The sequence below is a fragment of the Odocoileus virginianus genome, chromosome 1, assembly GCF_023699985.2.
Source record: "Odocoileus virginianus isolate 20LAN1187 ecotype Illinois chromosome 1, Ovbor_1.2, whole genome shotgun sequence".
NCBI classification, from domain to species: domain Eukaryota; kingdom Metazoa; phylum Chordata; class Mammalia; order Artiodactyla; family Cervidae; genus Odocoileus; species Odocoileus virginianus.
The window spans coordinates 92,412,029-92,439,979 of NC_069674.1; the positions used below are offsets into that span (position 1 = coordinate 92,412,029).

General features: G+C 38.0%; 1 protein-coding gene across 1 annotated transcript in view; it reads left to right on the forward strand.

The window, feature by feature from the left end:
• The first annotated feature begins 2,715 nt into the window (after positions 1 to 2,715).
• The window catches only part of THSD7A (thrombospondin type 1 domain containing 7A), a 446,988-nt gene continuing 421,752 nt past the window's right edge, over positions 2,716 to 27,951 (forward strand). The window contains exon 1 of the mRNA XM_070470953.1: positions 2,716 to 2,975. Within this exon, the coding sequence (XP_070327054.1) occupies positions 2,813 to 2,975 (163 nt within the window). The 5' untranslated portion in view covers positions 2,716 to 2,812. The remainder of the gene's footprint in view (positions 2,976 to 27,951) is intronic.

The following is a 27,951-nucleotide window of genomic DNA, read 5'->3' on the forward strand; positions in this document are numbered from 1 at the left end:
AGATTCAGACATGATTGATCAACTAAGTACAGTGTATATCTGTTAATCCCCAATTCCTAACTTATCCCCCTTTCCTCCTTGATAGCCATAAGTTTGTTTTCTATCTTTGACTCCATTTCTATTTTGTAAGTAACTTCATTTGTATAATTTTGTGGATTCCACATAAAAGTGATATCATATGATGGTCGTCTTTGTCTGACTTACTTAGTACGATAATCTCTAGGTTCCATCCATGTTGCTGTATATATCATTATTTCATTCATTTTTAAGGCTGAATAATATTATTTGGAGTAATCTTTAAGAGCTTTGTGTAAATTGAAATTAAAAGAAGGAAACCAGTTGTTGGCTGGTTTCAAACACTACAGCAGAATATGAGCCCTAGTTGTGTATTTTAAATCGCAGCAGATTTGGAATTAGCACCAATCCCCTGTTCTGTATAATGCTTGAAAGTGTAGCCATGATGTTTTAACTCTTGACCAGCTGAGGAATTATTATACAACTATGGATAAATATAAAAACCAGAATCTTAAATTTTCTTTTGACATTAAGCAATTAAGTATAGCATCTGATGGCTTTTCAAAGGGCTAGGTCATTATCCTGTACATCAAATTGTCCTAGCTTCACTCCTTAGATTCTGTCTTCTGTTCTTTAATGACTTTCTACTTGGTGGATTGGTTTGGGAATTCCCAAGATTGCTTAGAATGGGCTGATTAACTGAGTACTTTGTTTTAAATGCTGTTTGTGCCAGAAGTAGAGGATTTTAGGATTTATCACCCTAACATCTGAGAAATGAAAACAGGATAGGAAAACACTGCCTTTGTAGAGTGTTCTCTAAGAAGACAGAACCAAGGAAGCTATAGCAAATCCTATTCTCTTCTTTGGTCTAACTGTTGAAACAAGTGCTCTACCAGGCAGCCACACACAAGTTGGAATCAGGTTTTTTTGTATCCTTTATCAACCTATAATCTCTTGATGGTTGCCTACTATTTTTCACCAGTGAAGAAATAGTAATCCATACTAGCTTATCTCTCCTAATCACAGACTCACAGAGCGAAGGCTCTCTGAGCTTTTAATTCCCTCTTAGAGGCCTAACAGAGTGGAAAGTAAACAAAGACCAAATTTGCAACCTTCAACATTGCTAATTTCCTCTGATGTCAGAATGCTTAAATAGGCAGGACCTAGAAATTATTTGATCAAACCTGCTTTTAATCTAATGCATGCAGCAAGGCTGTGTCTGGAATGATCTGCAAAACGACAGGCTTCCCAAGAGAGCTTTATGGAAGGTTTCCTCTTTCAGGAACAGTAGCTTCCTCATTTTAAACTCTGCTTGGCTATGCTGATGGAGTAAATTCGTAAAGAGTAGTTTTCCTGCTTTTTAGATTTTATTTTATTTGGCCAAATATTGCTGACTGGATGTGAATAGTTTTCTTTGGCTTTCTTTTTTGCCTGGTTTTTAATTGGCTAAATGCCTTGATATTATTTTAGCTTTACTAGGAAATGAATTAGTAGAGGTTATTATTGGGGAGAAGAGAGAAAGGGCAACGCATTATCAGACTTCACACACATTTCTTTATTACTACTGGTTTAAGAAAGAGAAAACAAAGAACAAAAGGTCCAAACCCATTAAATTATATAAAGGCACTTTTCCTACAGTAGTGTTATGAGAAATCAGTGTCAAATATTTTTAAGTAAAGAATTTACTAATTTGGAGATAAACAAATGAAAACGCAGTTTGTTCTTTAATTTCACTCAGAACTGTGTGAATCCTTAAAAGTAACATAATTTTGACAGAGGATAAAGGGATAGCACTTTTATATTTATATAAATATAAAATATTTTATAAAATATAATTTTATATGTGAAATATGTTACGATTAGTTTTTGTAAAATGTTATCCATATAATTAGGTATCACAGTGAATACTTATTAATACTAATTCAGTTTTAAAGGCTGTTAAAAGACAATGTACTTTGATTTCTAACAGATCAGTACTGCTCATATTTTTATTGAGGATAGAATTAAGTTAAAAAAGAAAGATTTTAAAAAGTTTAAGCGCCTTTCAACAGCAAGTAAATATTTCTGCTGTTTTCCTATGTTTTTCACGTCTGATGATAAGTACTACTCCCCACAAAGTAATTCAGAAACACTGATGCTTTGTGTAAATAAATATATGCTAAGAACAGGCCACTGGATCTAGCATTTGACTCCTTGGATGACGATGAATTTCAATGCCTGTTATTTGTCATGCCGAAGCCTGTCGGGTGATGATTCTTTTCATTGGTGTATCCCTCCAAACATATTTCATCACGCCATGTGCACCGGAGTTCTTAGGGTGTGTTGGATCCGGGTGTCCCCTCTCCGGGGCACTCGCCTCCTTTCTCGCCCTGGCGCTCTAGCCGCCCCCCGCCTGCAGCGCGCTCGGTGCCGGGTCGGCTCACGCCCCCTCCTCTCTCTCCAGCCGGCTGAGGCGGGGGCGCGCTGCCTCCGGACTGCAGGACCTGCTCCGTCAGCTGGGGCCCCCTGCGGACGGCTGCCTCCCTCGCCTCCAGGACCTGCCACTCTGCGCGGAATGGCAGCGGCGGCAGCATCCCCGCCAGCGGCAGCGGCGGCAGCGGGGGCCACGGCCACCGCAGACGCTATTGTTCCCCGGTGTTAAACGCGCTTTCCCTCCTTTTCATCTGACACGAAAACGAACAATAGCGGGAAAGAGCTTTGCGTTCTGTACTTGGGAAGACATTCCGAGGGCGAAGGAACATTCCCTGCCCGCCGCGTCCCCTTCAGGGATCCGGACCCTGGAGCGGCTGCGGGCGGCATGGGGCTGCCAGCGGGGCGCTCGGCGTCCCGGAGCCCGGGCGCTGCGGGCCGGCGCCCGGCCGTCCTGCCGCTCCTGCTGCTGCTGCTGCTGTGCCCGGGCGCCCGCGGGGCTGCGGCGCCTGGCGAGGCGGAGGCACCCATCCTCTATCTGTGGAAGACTGGTAAGTGGAATGGAGTCCCCCGGTGCTTCCCATCTTCGCCTCTGGGTCCACATCACGAAACTGCTGGGCTTCAGGAGGGACCCCTGTGCTTCTTGATGACCTGGGTGTGTTGGGATCCTGAGGTAAAAAGTATGATTCCTAGGACGCGAATTAGGTCGTGTCCGAGGCTATTAGGAAAGAACCTAATAACTAAAAGGCATTAGTGAGTCACTGGAATGATATTTCCCTCACAGCTTCATAGTTAATGAGGGCAACCAACGCGGCACTTTCATAATTAAGTGCAATATTTTTAACCTCTGTGTTCTCATTCTGCGAGGACTTTCTTAAATATATTTCTGGCAAAGAGCAAGCAAACATTTAGCCCCGGTTTTTATCCTGTGTTAAGGCAAACAGTTCGCTCCGTGCCATGATGTATACGGATACAGACTTAAATATAAGTGTAGCTTATGTGGGACACGTGGAAGCGAGCCAAGTGAGGGCATGTCTAACAGTTAAAGGCAAATGGGGCGCCAATGAGCTGGCTGAGACCTTGTAAAGCTCCATTCTTAATGAGTGAATTGTGGGGTTTTTTAAGTGTAATGGTTAGGATGTTTAGGTTTAACTTTTCCTGTCTTGAAAAACATTTTTTGCTTTGTTTTCAACCAGCCAACAAAAGCAAGCAACTAATTGCCCCTTGGAATCTCCCAGCAAAGTGCTGACTAGAGGTCCTGGCGGGGCAGTGACAGGCAGGAAAACAATACCAAATGAGGAATTACCACTCCTCTCCCGGGGCCCCTCTCTCCTCTAGAGGACACTGAGAATTCTTCAGCTGACCTGAAACTTCTTGTTTATAGGAAGATAGTGGGAAGCATTATGCTTAGTGCTTCTGGCTAGGGATGATTAAGAGTTTCTTGGCAGTGCCTAAACATTAAGAGAAGGATGCAGTAGATATGAGTAGGGAAGGTATATTATTGGTCATGGGATCACAAATGAGTTACAGAGAGTGACTCTGACCTGACTTCAGCTGTTTTTAGAGCTCTAAGGCAGAGACAGATTAGTCTGCACTACAATAACATTGATATCCTGTTTTTTTTAAATAAAAAATTGTTGCATCTGTGTAGCAACTTAGTGAAGAGATTGAATAGAAACTTGTCTAAAGCCAAAGTACATAATTTGCCTCAGCATGTTGCATGAAATAACATACATGTACACATGTTTAGAAAAGCATATTAGTGTAAGTCATTCTTGTTACCACTTGAAGTTTAAAGATCGGCTGATTAGTTGATAAAGATGAAATCAAATAAAATTTTTTTTCAAGTTAAAGAGTTGAAGATCTCTGATTTAGCTAAAGCCAGGGTTCAAATTTATACTTTTAAAGTGCTAAGAGCTGAGCCGTAATTCAGATCAAAGATGAGTCTAGGCAGCGTTCACTGTACACAATCTGCCAATATGTGTCAATATCAATGTCATGATGGAAACATAAGCCAATAAACAGTTTAAACTAGTGGAAAGCTCAGAAGAGCAAGGATATGGAGACCTTGATTCCAGTGTCTGTTCCAGCTCTTGCTCCCTTCAGGAACATTGGAGTGTCACTTAACTTTTGATCTCCAGTTTACTCATCTGCCTGTAAATATGACCTTCTCCTGACTATTCCTCGTATCGTGAAGATCAAATGAGTGAGTGATGAGAATGTAATCTTTAAACTTTAGAGTTATGTGCATGGCCAGATATGAGCTAGTGTGATGAGGATAATGTAATCTCTTTTATGGTGAGCCTTGGTTTGGTGGAAAAAAATGGTGAATTAAACAGGAGAGCAAGATAAGGACCTTTTTATTTTTTTTCTGGAGGGAAAGTAGAATTTACCATATCTATGAAGGAACTGAGAGTAGTTATCAGAGGAAATAGGGAATATTAAAGAAGAAGGATAAATGTAAATGAAAATACAGAGATGATAGAATCATAAGTGTTCCTCATTTGATGGCACTAAGGAGACACGCAGGGATTTGGGAGAGAAAATGAGGTGAGACAGTCTTAAGATTCTGGTGGGATAAGCTTGGTCTTGCTAGAGCAGATTATTTAGAATCACATTATTGGTGAGATCATTGAATTAAAGTGATTTAGTGAAAAGTACACTGGATGAAGAGCTGAGAGAGGAACTCAACACTGTGTTTGTCACTATCAAGTTTTAGAATGTTGGCAAGGTCATTCAATGACTTTAGTTCTTGGTTTCCTATTTTGTGATATTTACTGACTAGGAAAGATGATATTTAAAGGCTTTTTCAACCCTAAAGTATGTGCACATATGCACATACATACACCATAAACATAGCTGTATGCATCTATACATACATATATAATATATAAACATGTATATATACATATAGGATACATATGTACATAATGTGTAAGGTTTAGGATATATAGTATATATTATATGAAAGTTTAATGTATAAGGCATTTTGAATTAGTTTTTTTAAGTCAGTTCACAACAAAGAGTTGTTGAGGACTCACTGTGTGACTTTCATGAAGTCATTGTGGTAGATGATTAAGATACTGTTTTCCCTGCCCCCAACAAAGTCCAGTTGAATAATATACAACACTTGGAACATGGCATACCATACTCATGGACAGAACACTATGAGAGCAAAGAAGTTGTATAGCTGATAGATGGAAACAATAAAAATGTAAGGCATGACAATACAATATTCATAGGTCTTATAAGTATTGTAGCTCAAGTCTGGAATATTTGGTGGGAATGAATGGATTTAGTGCTAATGAGATGAGTTGGGCCAGATTGTAACAAAACTTTAAACCTATGATAAAGATGTTATAATCTAATCTATAAGCTGCTGGAAGCCATTATAACTTAGAGCAGAGTAGCTTTTCCTGGTAAATTTTAGGTTCTTGCCTCATTGCCAAAGAATTTAATGAGAGACAGTTGACAGGTAAGAAGTGGATTTATTTAGAGAAAAACACACTCCACAGACCAGAATGTGGGCCATCTCAGAAGGCAAGAGGACCTGAAATATGACTTGGTTAGTTTTTATGGTTTGGGCAATTTTATAGGCTAATGGGTGGGGTTTCCCTGGTGGCCTCGGCAGTGAAGAATCATCCTGCCAGTTCAGGAGACTCCGGTTCAGCCCCTCGGTTGGGAAGGTCCTCTGGAAAAGGAAATGGCAACCCACTCCAGTATTCTTGCCTGGGAAATCCCATGGATAGAGGAGCCTGGTGGGCTATAGTCTATGGGGTCGCAAAAAAGGAGGACGTGACTTAACTACAGCAACCTCAATGAGAGAGAAACTGTTGAAAGAGCCTGACAATGTGTAGTCAGAACAGGTCCAAAGAAAATGCCAGTAGGTGTTAAATAAAGAAGATATCTTCGGAAGGGGATGGGACACAAAGTGTAAGACATTTCCGAGAGTCTGAAAAGGGATTATGAAATATTTCAGAAAAGATCAAGTGAAAGGAGGAACTGATAAGATAGTTCTTTTGGGAAAAGACATTTTAAGTAGAATAGTAGAGATAGAATCTTGGTTGAATAATAAACCAGATAGTGGGAAAGTTATAGTATTGATACAACCAAGTGGTTGTCTTTCCACAACATTGTTGCTTTTCAACAGAGAGAAAACCCAAAATATAAGATATTATATTATAAAAGTAAATGTTTCAACAATTTTATGTACAGTTAAAAGGTAACTTTTAAAACTTGAAAAACATATTTCATATATGCAGAGTTAGAGAACTTACATTATTGGAAGGTGAATAATTACTGTTACTGATAAGTGTTAGACAGTTTTTTTACTTTTTAATATTCTTGAATATGGAATTGTTTCAATAATAATTATGGCTAATTATATTCACCGAGCAATTCCAAATGAAGTGCATTGAACAAAGTATGATTGACTTAACATGAGGCAGGCAGAAAATGGTAAATACATCCAACTTTAATCAATTTAGGCTGCAGATATATATTTTCAAAAAAGTTTTAATGAAATAATTGAATTTATTTTTATAATAATGAAATTACACTAAAATCCAAGAAATAGATGCACACTTCAGTTCAGTTGTTCAGTCATTTCCGACTCTTTGTGACCCCATGGACTGCAGCATGCCAGGCTTCCCCGTCTGTTACCAACTCTCAGAGCTTAATCAAACTCATGTCCATTGAGTCGGTGATGCCAAACAACCATCTCATCCTCTGTCGTCCCCTTCTCCTCCTGCTTCTCAATCTTTCCCAGCATCAGGGTCTTTTCCAATGAGTCAGTTCTTCACATCAGGTGGCCAAAGTATTGCAGCTTCAGCTACACCCTAGCCACACAGCTTCAGATACACACTAGCCATTTTTCAGAATCAGGTGATGAGGATGTATATATAATTAGTTCTGAGTTTTTTCTCAAGGAAATTCTCACATTAGGCACTTTTGACCTGGGTTCATCCAGTGCGAGACAGTGCTATTAATGACTGTCACTGTGTGTTTTACACAGTTAATTGCACATAAAATAATTGTTTCATCCGTTTAAAATAAAAACAGGTATTATCCCTTTTTTCTTTCTGTACTAATGTAAAATATTATGCAATGTATATGAAAAAATAGCCATCCTAGTCTTACCATTCATTAAATAACATAGGCGAGAGGAATGTTGTTCCAGGTAGTAGGAACGTAAGGGGGACATTATCTTAAAAAAAAAAGTTTGCATTTCAGTTGTGATTATAATTTGTCTTAATTTGGAATGTGACACAGTTTGCTTATTAAATGAAGAATAGAGAAGGAGCAGAGGGAGGGATGGACAGAGTGTGGGCATCAACACCAGTTAATTTAGAATAACATAGATCAGAATGGTACCTAAATTATTTCATCACCCTGAATATTTTCTTTCATCCCCAGTATGGATAAACATCTTGTTTTCTGTAGGGGTTTTCTGAGAATTAAGTATAATAACATATGTATATACTTGTAGAATACTTCATACATATTGGGACTTCAATGAATGTTAATGTATATTATTGCTATTATTCTATTATATAATAGAATGGTTACTTAATTTTATGACCTGTAGTAAGTCTAATAAAGTGCCTTAGCTTTCTGTAAAGGATCTGTTTTTTGTAAATGCACTAGAAATTGCATATTGATACAATTATAGCGCTAGATATTCCAACAAATTATAAGAGAAGCAGCATTGTGGAATGGAAAGACCGTGAACTTTGAAATCAGACAAATCATTTTAAATCTTGCCTCTGCCTTATTGGTGAAATTACTTATATCTGACTTTTTTTCTTACCTTAGACTGGTGACAGGGGTTCTGAAATTAGAGGGCATTTGTAGAGTTTTAGAAGGTAGTAAATACTGTTTAGCACAGTACCTAAAATATAGTGACTATATTTTTAAAAAATGTTAGTTCTTTTCCCATTCTTTACCTTTTTCTCTCCTAAAAATGGCATACCTTGAAGGAATTTTACTGATCCAACACATTTGTCTGTTTTCTCCAACTAAGAAACACCAGGACAAACAAACCAAATCTAGAAAGAAATGTTTTATTGTAGACTTGTCTTTTTTTGTTGTTATTTAATTACTTTGGCTCTTACATGTAGACAACATGGACCAAAGACCATCAAAATATTCTGAGCTGCAAATTCAGGGTGAATTATATAAATATAATTTTTATACTTTATTTTGTGTAGTTTCTTAGGATTTCTTCAGAATCTGAAATTGCACATTCTTGCAATTATCGGCGTCACCAGTGATTTCCAAATTAAATGTATTCACAGTAGAATTGCTTGTGGTTTATGATTTGTTTAACATCTTAGGTGATTATTTAAATAAATAAAAATCTACAGTTTGTGTCCTATTTTCCTGCTCATCTTTCTTAGCATACATAACACATTTGGTGCTCCAGTTTTATTACGAGCTTATTGATTATTTGGTCCAAAAATCAAATGCTCAGGCTCAATGGATTGTGGTAACACCTATCACTCCTAATGCAAATTATAGGTAGCTACCCTGGAGAAGGAAATGGGAACCTACTCCACTATTCTTGCCTGGATAATCCCATGAACTAGAGGAGCCTGGAGGGTTACAGTCCATAGGGTCACAAAGAGTTGGACACAAGTGAGCAACTGAACACCTGATTTGTAAAATAATAAAAGGTCCAGTCTGGACTGAGATTAGGAGTTCTGTGGAGCAGTGCATACTGAGGTCTTTTTCTGCCTTTTGTTGTTATATAACAAAAGTTGGGAAGAGGCAGGTAGGGTGAGGTGCTGACATTCTGATTAGGTTATTGGGGAAGTGTGATATGCTTTGAATCCTTTTAGGCAGAAATGAAGCCTCTCAATCTCTGATTTAAGTTTGCATGATGACACTGGACAGTGGGTCTTTCTGGAATGGGAGTGTGGAAGCCTCCAGACTTCCTAATATAAAGGCACATTAGCGAGGTCCTTAGTAACAGAAGCACTGGGGAAGTGGCATCCACGAAAATACATCTTTCCTATCACAAGTGTATCATGGGGTGTGAGTTAGAGGTGCCAGTGAGTCATAAGGTAGAGATTTTTTTCTAATTTTCTTCATTGGAACTTTACACTTGACACTTCAGAATGAATTAAAATGATGAAAAATAAAGGAATTTGCATTTAATCCCCAAATACCTAAGCAATAAGAAAAGTACTTTATTTAAAGGAAGAGATATAATAATTGGGCTTCCCTGGTACCTCAGCTGGTAAAGAATACACCTGCAATGCAGGAGACCCCAATTTGATTCCTGATCAGGAAAGATCCCCTGGAGAAGGGATAGACTACCTACCCACTCCAGTATTCTTGGGCTTCCCTGGTGGTACAGACCGTAAAGAATCCTCCTGCAATACAGGAGATTCGGATTCTATCCCTGGGTTGGGAAGATCCCATGAAAAAGGGAACAGCTACCCATTCCAGTATTCTTGCTTGGAGAATTCCATCGACAGAGGAGCCTAGCAGGCTACAGTCCATGGAGTCGCAAAGAGTTGGACATGACTGAGCCATTTTCACTTCACTTCACTTATAACAATTAAAAATAACCCAGGAAGGAGAGGGGAGGGAACGTGAGTACTTAAAACAGTAACACCAAAAGTAATGGCTATTGCTTCTGATATGTCCTTGCACCTAACCAAAAAGATGTCTATTGAGAACTATTGAGCTAATTGGTATTTTGCATAATTTAACATGTGAAATCATAATCTTCGGGATATCATTTTTATTGGCTCTATATTATTGAATCAGTTGTACTATGAGAAAAGAAATGAAATAAGGGCAGATGGAGAAAATCATAAATAAAGACAATATAAAGACAACCATTTTCTTTTTTTTTTTTTCCATTTATTTTTATTAGTTGGAGGCTAATTACTTTACATCATTGCAGTAGTTTTTGTCATACATTGAAATGAATTAGCCATGGATTTACATGTATTCCCCATCCCGGTCCCCCCTCCCACCTCCCTCTCCACCCCATCCCTCTGGATCTTCCCAGTGCACCAGGCCCGAGCACTTGTCTCATGCACCCAACCTGGGCTGGTGATCTGTTTCACCCTAGATAATATACATGTTTCAATGCTGTTTCTCCAAGGAAGACATACAGATGGCTAACAAACACATGAAAAGATGCTCAACATCACTCATTATCAGAGAAATGCAAATCAAAACCACAATGAGGTACCATTATATGCCAGTCAGGATGGCTGCTACCCAAAAGTCTACAAGCAATAAATGCTGGAGAGGGTGTGGAGAAAAGGGAACCCTCTTACACTGTTGGTGGGAATGCAAATTAGTACAGCCACTATGGAAAACAGTGTGGAGATTTCTTTAAAAGCTGGAAATAGAACTGCCATATGACCCAGCAATCCCACTTCTGGGCATACACACCAAGGAAACCAGATCTGAAAGAGACACGTGCACCCCAATGTTCATCGCAGCACTGTTTATAATAGCCAGGACATGGAAGCAACCCAGATGCCCATCAGCAGAAGACAACCATTTTCAAACGGCACATGTAATCAAGTAATGTTCAGATGGGCTCATGTTCCAGGAGCCATCAGAAAGAGAGATGGTTCATGTAGCAGTTGTGACATCAGTTAATTCAGGAGAAGTTATGAATGACTGCTAAAACTTGGAAAGAAAGTAAGACGCAAGAGAGAACAATAAAGGAGAGAAAAAACAGGCAAATCATTTACATTCTTTTAAGAGCTATTTTTAATAGGCTTTATTTTTGAGCAGTTTAGGTTTATGGAAAATTAAGCAGAAGTTCAGAGTTCTCATATACACCCCTCATCCTCTCTCCAATTCTCCCTATTATTAACATCTTACACTAGTGTGGTACATTTGTTACAATTGGTGAGCCAATATTGATGCATTATTATTAGTTAAAGTCCATAGTTTATGTTATAGTTCATTTTATATGAGGGTTCACTCTAATGTACTTTGGTTGATTTTGAACAAATACATAATGACATGTATTCTCTAGTATAGGTATGGACTATTACAGTGTCATACAAAGTAGTTTCACAGCCCTAAAAAATCCTTTATGCTTCACATGTTCATCTCTACATCTGTCCATCCTCCTCCCAAATTGCTGGTAACCACTGGTGTTTTTGCTCTATCCATGCCTAGGCTTTTTCAAGACTGTCATGCAGTTGGAATCTTACAGTATGTGGCCCTTTCAGATTTATTCTCACTCAATAATGTGATCTTAGTTCCTCTTTTCATGGCTTGATAACTCATTTATTTTCTTAAATTATATTTAATTGAATGATAATTGTCTTATAACATTACGTTGGCGCCTGCCATACGACGGCATAAATCATCCATGAGTATACCCCCCGTCTTGAGCCTCCCCCGACCAGCCATCCCCGCCTCTAGGTTGTCACCCAGAGCCAGATTGAGCTCCCTGTGTTTTACAACAGTTTTTATTAGCAATCCATTTTACATATGGAAATATACATGTTTCAATGCTATTCTTTCCATCCATCCCATCCTCTCCTTACCCCTTTGTGTCCCAAGTATGTTCTTTATGCCTGCATCTCTATTCCTGCCCTACAAATTCATTCATCAGTACCATTTTTCTAGATTCCATATATGTATGTTAATATACAATACTTTGTTCAATATTCCATTGTGTGGCTATAGCATGGTTTATCCATTTACCTATTGAATGACATCTTGATTGCTTCCAAGTTTTAGAAATTATGAATAAAGCTGCTTTAAACATCCATATGCAGATTTTGTGTGGACCTGATTTTTTAGCTCTTTTGGGTAAATACCAGGGAGTGTGATTGCTGGATCATATGGTAAGAGTATGTTTAGTTTTCTAAGGAACTGTCAAACTGTCTTCCAAACTGTACCATTTTGCATTCTTGCCAGCAGTGAGTGAAAATCCTTCTTGCTCTCCATCCTAGCCATGTTGTCAATGTTTTGAGTTTTAGCTATTTAAATAGGCATCAGTTGTATTTTCTTGTTATTTTCACTTGCTGTTCCCTAATGAGAGATATGATGTTGAGCATTATCTTTTCATCTTGTCATCTGCATGTCTTCTCTGGTAAGGGACCTGCATTCTTTTCATCACTTGAATGAAAGTAGCGCAAGTCGGTAGAACTCTTACTTAATGGGGTTCAAAGCCTCAGTCCAGGCTGTCCTGCACATGCACCATTCTCCTTGTTGCCCTGATGATGTGTCCCACAGTGAAACACAACTTTTCATATAAAGAGAAAACATATGGGAATTAAATAAAGAATTACTGGAGATGGGTGTATACTTGGTCGAGTTCTGCCCTGAGTGGGAAACTTTGGGAGAGAGTTTGAGAACGACGGACAATACCTTGAAAGAGAAGCAAATGGCCTGATATAGCAGCCTGCAAGCTTGTGAGATTTTTAAGTGTACTGTGAATGTCTTATATCTCTAACTCACTCCAGTCTGGTTCATAAATCACATACATAGCTACCTATCCGCTTGTTCTTGCATGGAGGAAGCCAGGAGCCAGCAGAAAATCGAGGTGCAATATCCTTCTGAACTTCTGGGGAACAGTGGAGGTCCACTGTCCTGAAGCCATGGGGAAGTTAACCTGAGAACCAAGTTGTCAAGGTTAGTCTGCCAGTCAGATTACTCCCACAGACCTTCCTATGAACACAGTGCTGAGCACCACCGGAATGGAAGTAGTAGGATGATGACTCAGAATGGGTAGTTTGTGTGCACAAGGGTAGAAATATAGCCACCAAATTGCTCTGGTGGGAGAGCCTGATAGAAAGTTAGCTTTTCCAAGCAAATGTATCAGGCACAAGCATGGATTATGTGGTTGGAATAATTTAACCTATGGTATATGGCCAATGCGGTGCAATCTAATTGTGACACAGTCTGGGTAAGAAGTTACCCTTTAGATTATTACAGCAGTAGCAATAGCTGGTGACTGCAGCCATGAAATTAAAAGACGCTTATGCCTTGGAAGGAAAGTTATGACCAACCTAGATAGCATATTAAAAAGCAGAGACATTACTTTGCCAACAAAGGTCTGTCTCATCAAGACTATGGTTTTTCCAGTAGTCATGTATGGATGTGAGAGTTGGACTATAATGAAAGTTGAGTGCGGAAGAATTGATGCTTTTGAACTGTGGATCTGGGGAAGACCCTTGAGAGTCCCTTGGACTACAAGGAGATCCAACCAGTCCATCTTAAAGGAAGTCAGTCCTGAACACTCATTGGAAGGACTGATGTTGAAGCTGAAACTCCAATACTTTGACCACTGATGTGAAGAGCTGACTCATTTGAAAAGACCCTGATGCTGGGAAAGATTCAAGGCAGGAGGGGAAGGGGACAACAGAGGCTGAGACGGTTGGATGGCATCACCAACTCAATGGACGTGAGTTTGAGTAAATTCCAAGAGTTGGTGATAGACAGGGAGGCCTGGTGTGCTGCCATTCATTGGGTTGCAAAGAGTCGGACATGACTGAGTGACTGAACTGAACTGAGCAATAGATGGGACATTCTGAGTATTGTAGATGGATAGGTTTGCAAGTATGTTCTATAGCATGCCTGCTAAAGAATGGCATCAGAACCCAAGTGGTGCCAGTTTGGGTTCCACTATGTAAAAATTATTTTTAGTTTTCTGTATTCAGTACTTCCCTTTGACAATGAGTGAGAGTGGTTGCAGAGAATTGAACCCACATCTTGAAATGAAATAAACACTGATTGCTCAGCAGTTAAATAAATGTATGTGAGTGAGTTTTCATGTGTTTGTAATAAATAGAAAGAGATGTTCCTAAGGAGACTTTTGAGCTGGATAGACATGAATCTTGACCTAATTTTGTTGTTTATTAAGAATGTGATCTCTGATCTCTGTGCTCTTGTTCCTCAGACATACCATATGTGTGAGGTTAGTATCTACCCCTCCAGGTTGTTTTAAGGGTAACTTGAGAGAAAACTGTAGTGCACTTAGGTGATGCCTGGCACACGTCAGTGCTCATAAACGTTCTCTCTGACTTGGTGTGATCCTGCTGTGAGCTCTGGATGCCACCTCTCTGGGATAGGGTTTATTTCCTGGATCTCTCTGCATTCTTTCCGTCAGTTTGATTCTTCTTTCTTCTTGCACCTGCATTTCAAGATTCTCTGCAAATTGATGTTGCTCTTCTTTCTACCTGATGTCAGAGCCACGCATGTAGTTGCAAAAGCCTCAGTTCTGCTCTTTGCAGAGTTTTCAAAGTAGTTTTAAAACAGAGACCTTCTACCTTAGTGTTTTATTTTTACTGTGATGGTGCACATCTTTGCCATGCAAAGAATGCTGGAGGTGTGACTCCTTAACTGGGGCAGTGTGTTCCAAAATTCCTTTGTGTGAAAACACCTAAGAATATTCTTGGCAAGACTTTCCTGGTCTGTGATGCTGTGAGTGAAAGGGGGTAGGAAATGCACAGACAGCGCTGAGGCTTCCTTTCTCAAGGTTCTCTTTCCTCTCTATAGTACATTATCTCTTTTGCTCCCTCACTCCTTTCGTCCCTCCCTCTGTGTGTAAATGTATGTGTCATGTATGTGCACATCTTGTGTATATATAAATGTCCTACTTACACACCTCAGTACATGTGGTTCAAAATCTTCTGAAGGAAATTAAACGGTTTCTCAATTTGGAGGAGAGATGGTTATTCTACAGATTTATTCTAATTACAACCTGTTTAGCTGTATATTCCCTAAATTTTTATAGCATTTATAAAATTGTGATAGAATTACAGTAAAAATTTAATGTACCATTACAAGCATACCTATACATGCACACACATACCTAGATACATGAATGCACACAACATGACATACACATACTAATAGCACAATCATTTATGGTTAAATGATTGCACAGAACTTCACGTGTTCTGGTATCATGGAAATTATTATACCTCCTCACATGTGTTTTATATCTAGTGGTAGATATAGAGAGGTGAGTTTTAAAAATGTATGCAATTAGGAATACTTTTCACTAAAATATTAATTACAAAATTTATATTAAAACTTTATTTTAGAAAATTTTATGCCAATTTAATATTCGTTGGGAGCCAACTCATGTATAAGATCTCATTACGTGAGTCCTTGCATTACCTCCCACTAACTTATAGCTTTTATTTTAAGATCCTTTTTATGTCTCACCATCTTCCTGCGTTTGCCTCTCTGGTGCCTGAGCAGGCTTCAAACTGCAGTCCCTGTGCAGATTTCCAAGAAGTACTTTTCTTCTAACAGCACTGCTGGCCAGAATGTCCAGTAACATTGTTTATATGAAGTATTTCTCATAGATAGTTTACACTGATTGGGCTATCATTAAGGCAGCACATGTCACAACCTCAGGTGAAATGATGTATATTAATTATTGTTTTATTCTACATGTGTGTATGTATAATGTATATATCCAATGTATTTTTTCTATGGGAAATATAGTTTACTCAGAGCCACTATATTATACAAGTCCAGGGACTCCAGTTACTTTTTTTTTTTTTAGGTGACTTTTTTCTTCATCAGTTTGTGTTGATCAGGGTCAATAAAACTGGCAAGTGCCTAGAGCCTGTCCTATGCCACGCTGTATGCTAGGTGCTGGAGCTCAAACATACACAGCACATAGACCCATTCTTTCTGAAGTCCCCTATCATGGATGTGCCTGTGCTGAGTTGCTCAGTCATGTCAAACTCTTTGTGACCCCATGGACTGTAGCCCACCAGACTGCTCTGTCCATGGGGACTCTCCAGGCAAGAATACTGGAGTGGGTTGCTATGCCCTCCTCTAGGAGATCTTCCCCACCCAGGGATCAAACCCAGGTTCCCGCATCGCAGGCTATTTCTTTACCATCTGAGCCACCAGATAAGCTCCCGTATCAATGGATAAATAAGTAATTAATTCTTAGTGAACTTATTGCAAAAAACAGAAGCATATAAAAATATAGAATGAGAAGGGGGTAATTATCTTAGAGAAGGAGACAGGAAAGGGAAGATTTGCATAATATACAAATTGAAAAATAAACAGTTTACAAAGTGGACAAAGGTTGAAGAGGGAAGTCCAGGCAAAGAGGAGCAGTTGTGAAGAAAGTAAATGACGCACATGTCCAGGGGCAGCAGGAAGTTCTGAGGTGTGAGCAGAAAGAAGGTAGTGTGTGGTGCACAGCAAACAGGCTGTCATATGGAGCTTAGCTGCTGTTTGTAATTATTTGACTTATGGAATCTAGAAGCCCAACTCTATTTGGATGGATAAAATATTACTAAGAATAAAAATATATTTGGAAATATAAGTCAAATGTGAATTTATGGATTTTAGAGGATTGTTGATTGTATGAGTAAACTGTTCTAGCTCTTATTGCAAACTTGCTATGAGCATTGCTGTATTTATTAAGTAGTGTTGATTAAACACTGTTACTGCGAGAGTGGAGTATCCTTTCAGGCTTATATATTAGGGTGATTTAGTATTTTATCTTTTCCTCTGCAGTTTTGATTAGACCAATGTTGAAATGAATAAACCTGAAATCTATGTATTATTTGTCTGAGAAGTCAGTGACAGAGAATATAAATGACTGAAATGGACCAGCCATGGTGTAAAGGCTGGTTAAGCTCACTCTTTTCTATGGAGACTTGGTTAATTAAAGAAGCTACACAGCTTCTCACTCTGCTGTGGGTCTGTTGAGTTCCATCATTTAGAGTTGAGGTTCAGCTGAAAAAATTCTGAGAAAAGGGACAATTTGTTTTGTTTAGTCACTAAGTCATGTCCAACTCTTTTTCAACCCCATGGACTGTAGACTCCTATCCATGAGATTTCCCAGGTAAGAATACTGAAGTCGGCCCCCATTTCCTTCTCCAGGGAATCTTCCCGACCCTGAGATTTGAACGCTTTACCACTGAACCACAAGGGAAGCCCATAACAGACAATACTGTATGCCAAATACAGTGTCTAGTGAGCCAGAGTTGGATTATGGGGCACTAGTTCACAGTCTGTTTGACCATCATATTAAGTCTTTAAACATGTGAGGTTTAACCATAGGATGGAAAAGATATTTAAAACAATTTTTTTTTGTTTGAGAATGACTAACATGAGAATATATGAAACTCCAAAATCAAAGTATCTGAACAGTCCTGTTTCCAGCGAACATTAACATTTCCCTCCACTTAACATGCTGTGCTTCATTCATTCTTATTAATGAACATGCCCCTGGAATGAGAGAGACTAGCAGGAGCAAGGCATTTGCTGCCTTGAGCTGGTATATGTAATCACAAAAGTGCAGTGGAGATCATAGAGTTCAATATCGCTATAAAACAGCTTCTTCTGACAGCTTGTAGTGGTGACTGTACCCCTCTAATTGGTGCACCATCAGACTGGATTTGGATTTATGGAATCACATAATTCATAAGGAAAGTTTTGAGTGCTGCTAAGATACATTTCTCTCCCTGTCTCATACTGCAAGATTTAATATAACTTCTTCAGTTCTGTTGGCTTGTTTTATACAAGTACTGGCTTAGGACTGCTTGAGCTATGAAATATTCCACTGGAAGAGAATAAATATTACAGAGCAGATAACGTGGACTTTCAAACGTGGTTGATCAAGCACTCCACACCGTGGGCATCATGATATCCCAAATCATGATGAAAGATCTCAGAGCTCTCAAGATCATTCTTCCCAAAGTAATTTTGTCTCTTGATAGAATCATCTACAAGCTGAATCAGTTTTATGATTTAATGAAAAATGTGAATATTAGAGGAAAGAGTGATTCTTGTACTCTTGTCATGGTAGATAAGATGAATGAATCACTTTTATTGGCTATATGCTGAGTATTAGAATTGCTGTCACAGAGCCATTTTTACCAGCTTTATTGGACATAATTCAGATGCCATACAGTTCACTCATTTAATGTGTGCAGTTCAATAGCTTTTGGTATATTCACAGAGTTGTGTATCCTTCACCACAAACAGCTATAGAACATTTTCATTATTCCCAAAAGAAATCCTGTACTTCTCAGCTCTTGCTCCCAAACTCCCATTCTATTCTGTCAGACCCAGCCCTGGCAAGTACCAATACACTTTGTATCTCTTTATTTTACCTATTCTGAACATTCTGTATAGAGTCATACTTGATGTGATCTTTTGTGACTGGATTCTCTCATTTAACATATTTTCAGGGTTCATCCATGTTGTAGTATGTAGCAGTACTTCTTTTTTTATGCCAAATAATATTCCATTTGTATGGATATACCACATTTTAGAAGTCCATTCATCAGTTGATGGATATTTGAGTTGTGTCCACTTTTGGTCTATAATGCTGCTGTGAACATTCATGAACAGGTTTTGGTGTGGCATGTACTTCTGTTTCTCTTGAATATATACTCAGGAGTGAAATTGTTGGGTTTTATGATAAATATATTTAATCATTTGAGGAACTGCTAGACTGAGCCATACTATTTTTAAAATTATTTTTAACTGTTTGTTTTATATTGGAGTATAGTTGAACAGTGTTGTGGTGAACAAGTGTACACACACATGTATCTATTTCTTTTCAAATTCTTTTCCCATTTAAGTTACTACATAATATTAAGTAGAGTCCCCTATTCTAGACAGTAGGTGCTTGTTAATTATCCATTTAAATATAGCAGTGTGTACATGTTAATCCCATACTCCCAAACTGTCCCTTCCCCAAACCTTTCCTCACTGGTAACCATAAATTCATTCTCTAAGTCTATGAGTCTGTTTGTATTTTCTAAATAAGTTCATTTGCATCATTTCTTTTTCGATTCCATACATAAGCAATATCATATGATATTTCTCCTTCTCTGAGTTTCTTCACTCAGTATGACAGTCTCCAGGTCCATCCATGTTGCTGCAAATGGCATCATTTACTTTTTTAATGACTAATATCCCGTTGTATGTATGGACCACGTCTTCTTTATCCACGCCTCTGCTGATGGACGTTTAGGTTCCTTCCATGCCTTACCTATTGTAAACAGTGCTGCAGTGGACACTGGGGTGTGTATAGTCTTTTGGACCGTGTTTTTCTCTGGATGTATGCCCCCAAAAGTGGGATTTCTGGAACCTATGATAGCTCTATTTTTAGTTCTTTAAGGAACCTCCAAACCACTCTCCATAGTGGCTGTACCGATGTACATTCCCACCGCAGTGTAGGAGGCTTTCCTTGTCTCCACATCCTCTCCAGCATTTGTTGTCTCTGGACTTTTCAGTGATAGCCGTTTTGACTGGTGTGAGGTGATATCTCATTGTAGTTTTGATTTGCATTTCTCTAATAATTAATGATGTTGAACATCTTTTCTTGCGCTTCTTTTTTCTATTTGTATGTCTTCTTTGGAGAAATGGCTATTTGCATCTCCTGCCCATTTTCTGATTGAGTGTTTGTTTTGATGAAAGCAAGCCACATAAGCTGTTTATAAATTTTGGAGACTAATCCCTCGTCAGTCACATCATTTGCAAATATTGTCTTCCATTGTGTGTGTTGTCTTTTTATTCTGTTTATGGTTTTCTTTGCGCTGAAAAAACTTTTGAGTTTACTTAGGTCCCATTTGTTTATCTTAGTTTTTATTTTCATTTTTCTCATAGACAGATCAAAAAGATATTGCTGCAATTTATGTCAGAGAGTGTTTTGCATGTGTTCCCCTCTGAAAGTTTTGTAATGTTTGGTCTCACATTTAGGTGTTAAATCCATTTTGAATTTATTTTTGTGTATGGTGTTAAAACATATTCCGATTTCACTTTCTTTACTTGTGGCTGTTCAGTTTTCCCAGCATCGTTTATTGAAGAGACTGTCCTCCCTGTCTTATATAGTGTTGCCTCCATATTAATTGACTCTAGGTATGTGGGTTTATTTTAGACTTTCTATCCTGTTTCACTGATGTGTGTTTCTATTTTTGTGCCAGTACTATACTGTTTTGATGACTGTAGCTCTGTAGTATATAGTCTGACATCAGGGAGCCTGATTCTGCCAGCTCCACTTTTCTTTTCCATGCTTGCTTTGACCGTTTGGGGTCTTCTGTGTTTCCATACAAATTTTAAGATTTTTTGTTCTAGTTATATGAAAAATACCCTTGGTAATTTGATAGGGATTGCATTGAATCTGTACCTGTGGATTTCCTTGTATAGTATAGTCTTTTTGAGAGTATGATTCGTCCAGTCCAAGAGCATGGTATATGTCTTTTTCATCTGTGTTGTAAAATTTTATTCCAATTGTCTTCTGATTGGTGGGGCTGTGTTCATGAAAATTTCATGAAAATTTTTCATGAAAATAAAATCACATTTAGGAGAAAAATCTTGAGTACACTTGATAGGATGCGTTGGAAGAAACTTCTTTTGGGGTTTTAACCTGATCATATAGTGAATCTTCAGTAAAGAAAAAGTAGTTGGGATGGGAAAGCTGTGATGAATTAAAGAATGAGTGGATGACTTAATCATATGTTTAAAATGCACAGAAAAACCTAAGTGATGCTAATGAAAAATTTAAATGTTAACGAATTTTAGAAGTTGCCCATTTGGTGGTTTTTGCAACGTAGTGAGTGTAATAACAATTCCTGCTTGTATTCTCATCAGTTCAGTTCAGTTCATTTGCTCAGTCATGTCCAACTCTTTGAGACCCCATGAATCACAGCACGCCAGGCCTCCCTGTCCATCACCAACTCCTGGAGTTTACTCAAACTCATGTCCATCGAGCCAGTGATGCCATCTAGCCATCTCATCCTCTGTCGTCCCCTTCTCCTCCTGCCCCCAATCCCTCCCAGTATCAGGGTCTTTTCCAATGAGTCAACTCTTCACATGAGGTGGCTGAAGTATTGGAGTTTCAGCTTCAGTCCTTCCAATGAACACCCAGGACTGATCTCCTTTAGGATGGACTGGTTGCAGTCCCTTGCAGTCCAAGGGACTCAAGAGTCTTCTCTAACACCACAGTTCAAAAGCATCAGTTTTTCGGCAGTCATGGTACTCTACAATTCTCTAAGCACTCATACTCAACATATCCTTTAGCTAAATTCTCATGATTTCTACATTAGTGCCAGGAAGGACATAAAGTTCTTCTATTTTAATGAAAGAATAAACCCATGTTCCTAAGGTCGTGATTTCCCCCAAACTGCACTGTTAGTATAACACTAGCAGTCAGTATAAATATCTTACTGTCTTTGATATTATGACATAAACAAAAATAAAAATTTTATACACAACACTTTAATTTATATGCCCTAATATTTTAATTGAAGAAGAGATAGGGAAAATATTCTTGGGTATGTTAAGAATGAGCTTTAAATATTTAAATTAGCATTATGTAGGATAGCATGTAGCATTAGGTAGAAGGAAGTGGCAACCCGCTCCATTAATTTGCCCAGAAAATCCCATGGACAGAGGAGCCTGGCGGGCTATAGTTCATGGTGTTGCAAAGAGTCAGACGTGACTGAGCAACTGAGAACACATGTAGTATAAATGTGAGACAATAACAGACATTTAGTTTGAATACTTTCAGACAAGCATAGGGAGATGTGGTAAGTGATTACAGATTTGGATATCAGTAATTATTTTGACTATTTTGTATCTTGATTGAACATTTAACAATTTCCTTGAGATTTTAACATTTACTCTGTTTTCTTCAATTTTGTGACATAAAATAATGACATGCTTTTTTCTAAATAATTCATTATCCTGTAATCAAATGTAAACATATTGTCATATTGTTCCACAATGCAAAGAATCTTAACATTGAAAAGTTTAACTACTGCTTCAAGTCATAACTCAATATTTAATTTCAGTTTATTGATGTTATCCTTTTTTATTCCTCTTTTTTAAGAGTCTTATATGGATTTTGACTGTAGGTTTTCTCAACAGTGTAACACAGGAGTTTATACTAAACACCATAAAACAAAATATCCCAAATCTTCTTTACATCTCCCCAAGTGTCCCACAGAACTTCTCTGTCTGTCTTGTAGACTCACAAACGTACGCGCATGCATGCAGGCACTTGCTTACACAGTCTCCTTTCCCTCTCCTAAGGAGTCTCACGTTTCTCTCACTCTCTTTTTAAGCTTTTCTTTGCTGCTGGCCTCTTTGTAGCCCTTCTCTTCTATTAATTTCCACCCATTCTGTGGTTCCTTATAGCTTAAGGAATAAAGTAAATAGATAGATTAGTGGTTTGATTTATAATATGTAAAATATGATGATGTATTATAAAAGTATCACAGTTTGTAGTCTTCCTTGAGGAGTGAAGATTTGCCTTAAATTTAACTTGATTTTTTTTTTTTTGCTTTAGTTTAATACAATAGAAAATAGTAAAAGTAGTCAGACCATCTGTGTTGTGTTTTGGTAAAATATTGCACTCTACCTTTAATTTCAGGGAATGGTTTTCCAAATATATAAACTGATGCAGTTTCTTGAATAGGCTTATTATTGACAGCAAAACTGCTGACTTGCAGTGTCCTGTGCTGGGAGACCATCTTTCCAGCTGTAGAGTTCCTTTTCTTTTCTTCCCAGAAAGAGACACAGTGAAAACCTGCCAGCCTCATTATATTTGCCTGCAGGCAGGGAAACTATGATACATTCATTGTGGACTACTGTATGGGATACAGCTATGAAATGAGCTATAATTTATTATTGAAAGTAAAAGAACTAGTGTAAATTTATTCAAATGAAATTCTTTGCAAACATTACAGTAAATAGGCTTGGAAGCATTCTCATTCTATCTCTTGTACTTCAAAAATAACTTTTCTGAAGACACTATATCTTACGACATGTGATGAAAGAGATGAAAATTAGGTTTGTAAGTGTTCATGAATTTATGTGGTAGGTTTCTCCTACTAGTAGGTTTTTAAATTCAAATTCAAATTCAGATCTATGCTTCAGTTCAGTTCAGTCACTCAGTTATGTCTGACTCCTTGTGACACCATAGACTGCAGCACGCCTGGCTTCCTTGTCCATCACCAACTCCCGGGGCTTACTCAAACTCATGTCCATCGAGTCAGTGATGCCATTCAACCATCTCACCCTCTGTCGTCTCCTTCTCCTTCCACCTTCGATCTTCCCCAGCATCAGAGTCTTTTCCAATGAGTCAGTTCTTCACATCTCATGGCCAAAGTATTGGAGTTTCAGCTTCAGTTGATCTCCTTTAGGATGGACTGGTTGGATCTCCTTGCAGTGCAAGGGACTCTCAAGAGTCTTCTCCAACACCACAGTTCAAAAGCACCAATTCTTCGGTGCTCAGCTTTCTTTACAGTCCAACTCTCACATCCATACATGACCATTGGAAAAACCATAGCTTTGACTAGACAGGGCTTTGTTGGCAAAGTAATGTCTCTGCTTTTTAATATGCTATCTAGGTTAGTCATAGCTTTTCTTCCAAGGAGCAAGCATCTTTTTATTTCCTAAATAAAGGACCAGTGTCAAAAGTCTGTCTTGACAGAGTGGATGGTTAACTCCTAAATATATCATGAGCACATTGAAGGATCATTTTAATCCTGAAGTATAAAGTATCCAGCCAGATAGCAGTTTTACTTGGAGGAAAATGTGGAATATTCTAGAATGTTCTATTTTGAAGGTCTTTACTAACTTCTGTACAGTACATGTCCTTATTTTAAGTTGTGTTGTGTGCGTAAGTGTGTGTGTATTTGATAATTCTCTTGGTTAATGTGCACAGGAAATTTGGTATCTTAATCAAAGTCTGCTTAGTGGACAGAAGAGACATTATACACAAATCACCAAGTTTTAAAATATTGTAATCCAATAAGATGTACTTAACAATAACATCATAGTGCACATAATTTAATCTGCAGTTTATCATGATGCATAAATGTCTTCAGAAGGTTGAAGTGCACCAGAGTCTTCATTATGAACAAAATTTTATTGCTGAATAGAACTATGAGGAAGTTCTGTGAGAAATGCTTCATGGGTAGGATGCTGAATTAAGTGATATTTAAGTAGTCTTTTAGTCTTTCTGATTTAGTGATTTTCTACATTCAAAAATTTACAGAGACTTATATCATTCTTCTCACATCTAAAACTTTGAGAGTTGAAGTTATTCTAGGTCCGTGCTAATATTGTCAATGATTGTGCCTACATGTACATGTGTATATTTCTTTTATTATATGCTGCTTCATATTAATGCATCTAGAATGGACAGATGAATTCAAGTGGTACACAGACTATTGTTATTTCATCTTCTAAACAAAGCTGTGTCTCCCCTGTCCATTTTAATCTATTACAAACATGTTAGTGATATCAGCATTAGGTATGGTGCCCTCTGAGCCCCGATATTTACTGCACAAACATTTTCCCCTACTCCTGTCTAGGTCCTTGTCCAACAGTGGGGAAGTATAGACTCATAGGACTGATCCTTTGGTCACGGAGCTCATGAGAGGCAGAGACAGCAACCATAAATCAGTGTAACTGGGGCTATGGAGGAGGCATGTTTGAAGTGCTCTAAGAACACTGACGAGGCAGGGATCAATTTGCCTGGACTGGAGAAGGGTGAGGACGAGGAGGGAAAGGCTTGACAGACGCGGATGACTATAATAAAGCTGAGAGCTGAAATGATGGGAGAGCATGCATACTAAAGGCAGACAGCTATGAATTAACAATCTAAAAGGACTTTACATTGCAAGTAGCTTTCTCCCTGCCTGTGAAACTTGTAACACCTCCCTGTTGGTATCTTCAGCAACCTCAGTGATTCCCATCAGTTTTATTTCTTCTTTCATAAATCTGCCAGCTCTATGCAACAGCTACCATTTCTACCTCCTTTCTGATTCCTTGTTTGGTCTCTTATAATGTCTACTTGAACTCCAAATTCTGACCCTAATCCTAGCTAGTTACTTTCTCACATTCTTTGCTTCACAGTTTAACCAAACATTCAGTTTAGGTCAGCTTCTTTGTCGAGCCCACTGTTCCACAAATTCCAACTTCAAAATGGACCCAGAAATATCAAATGACTGTAACTGCTTATTACATCCAACTTCCAGCCATATTTACCCTGAACCATGTGTTACAGCATTTATGCTTTGGTACAAATGAACATTCTTTGGGGCTTTAGTGGGAAAGTCATTGAAAATTTGTGTATAAAAGTGTGTTGTATGTCCAGTAGATCCAGGAATTAAGCAAGTGAGCAAGTTCAAGATTTACATAAAGTAGTTCATTTGTATTTAAAAAGTGTCTTAGCCCTATCTTACTTGATGATATATACTGGTGCCTACTTTAATATTCAGTTGGTTAAGTCTTAAGGCTCCTCTTCATGTGAAATACAATTTGATACATTTGTAACTCTGTAGTGATAAGGTTGTGAAAATCCTGCTACAGTAAGTGAGCTACTCTTAAGCAACCACTCAGAAAGAGAAGGATAGTGCTATGTAGTAAAATGTAATATTTGAAGTTCTTGGTACATAAGCAACAGATAGCCATAACTCTAAGAGTAAAAGATTATGGGATCCAAAATTTGCTCTGCTGTGAAGTCTCAGCTCAAGTACCACTTCCTTGTGAAGCTTCTGTGATTTTTCTTCCTGATGGGTGGTAGCACCTTAAAAGACAATATTTCCTCTTCTTTGCACCCAGCTGAGGAGGTGCCTTCCCAAAATACCTGTAACTTTCTTTTTAATACTTTATATGTCTCTTACTCTTGAAATGTGAACTTCTTTAGTCAGAGGTTATTTTAATCACTTTTGTTACTCAGTATGTATTACATACCTGATGTCAGTATATGGCTGATGAATGAATAAATTACCTTATTTTAGATCACATAATTTTTATATCACTTTTGTTTTACTTCATAACATTCATGGACAATTTTCTTATTTTATTAAATAATTTAGAAAAGATATTTTTAATGGCGTATATTTTCTATTATACTGGCCATTTAGGTTGTTTTATTATGGAAAAGATGCTAAGAATTAAATTCGTGTAGGTATGTCTCTTTTGCACATCTCTGAGTACTTCTTCATGATGCAGTCCTGGAAAGAAAGTCATTTGGTTAGAAGGATGAATTCTCTTAAGATTCTTGGTACAGATTGTCAGATTATTATAACTACTAGTAGAGAATGGATGGTGCCTCTGTCACATAACTAAAACTGGGCATAAAAGTTTACAAACTTGTGCCAGTGTAACAAATCTTAAGTCTTCTATCTCAATACTATCATTATTTTTAGTTGATACATTTTAAATATGTTAAAATATATTTTTACATTTTAATATATAATTATTTTTGTTAGTTTTGGTTTATTTTGAAACTGTCCTGAAGACGTTGGAGCTGGACCTGGGAGGTGTTCCAGCCTGGCATGATCAGAACATTTCACAAGAGGGAAGGAGAGCTCCGTGGAGCTGTGCATGGTGATAGAGAGGGGAGAGTCGGTGAAAGGCCTTCCAGGGTGCTTAGGCAGGAGAACAGTGAGGCATATAGAAGAGGCACATGGGGATGTGGGCATCAATATTGTTCTGAAGTTTATTGTTTGTCAGTTATCATTCATTTTGGTTTTAATTTAGAATTATTAATCTTGGTTGAGATTTGAGAAAATAGGCTTAAAAAGTTAGCTTTATGGGGGCAACTCTTTTTGGTTAAAAAGTTATAAAGAATTCAAGCTTGTGTATTATAGTTGTAGTCAAATATTCATTGATTTAAAAGTCATGTCAGGTGATTTTTTACAAGATCATGTCAACATGATCATAACTATGTCACTACTCATGTCATGAATTTTTAGAATCTGTTCTTTTTCAGATTCTCTTCCCATATAGTTATTACAGAATATTATGTAGAATTCTCTGCTATACAATATGTCCTTGTTGATAATCTATTTTTAAGATAGTCATTCATAAATGGTTTTGAATGTAACATATTATCACCACTTCTGAATAAAATTATTGTGGTTTTTAATATTTAAGATGTTTAAAATTGCATATGATTATGAATTTGTCTTTAAGTTGAAATCACTATGATTTATTTTACATTATGTTAACTAGCTGACATTTCCAAGCCATAAAAGCAGATGTGAATCAATAAAATTTATCATCAAATCTTTGCATCTGTTCATGATGCAAGGGAATTATGTTCTCTAAAGAAGTTTTAGAGTAGTGTTAAGGATTTCCATGATTATTATTAGGGATAATTAGAAATCTGTGGCGGAGAAGGCAATGGCAACCCACTCCAGTACTCTTGCCTGGAAAATCCCATGGACGGAGGAGCCTGGTGGGCTACAGTCCATGGGGTCGCAAAGAGTTGGACACGACTGAGCCGCTTCAGTTTCACTTTTCACTTTCATGCATTGGGGAAGGAAATGGCAGCCCACTCCAGTGTTCTTGCCTGAAGAATCCTAGGGACGGGGGAGCCTGGTGGGCTGCCGTCTATGGGGTCGCACGGAGTCGGACACGACTGAAGCGACTTAGCAGCAACAGCAGAAGTTTGTGGAGACTATTTTTTTTGTTTAAATGTATATGGTGTTTATATATGTCTGAATGCATTGCATTAATAAGCTAAAGAACCATAGCCACAAGTGACATAGCAAGTATATATACTTTTATTTAGTAAGC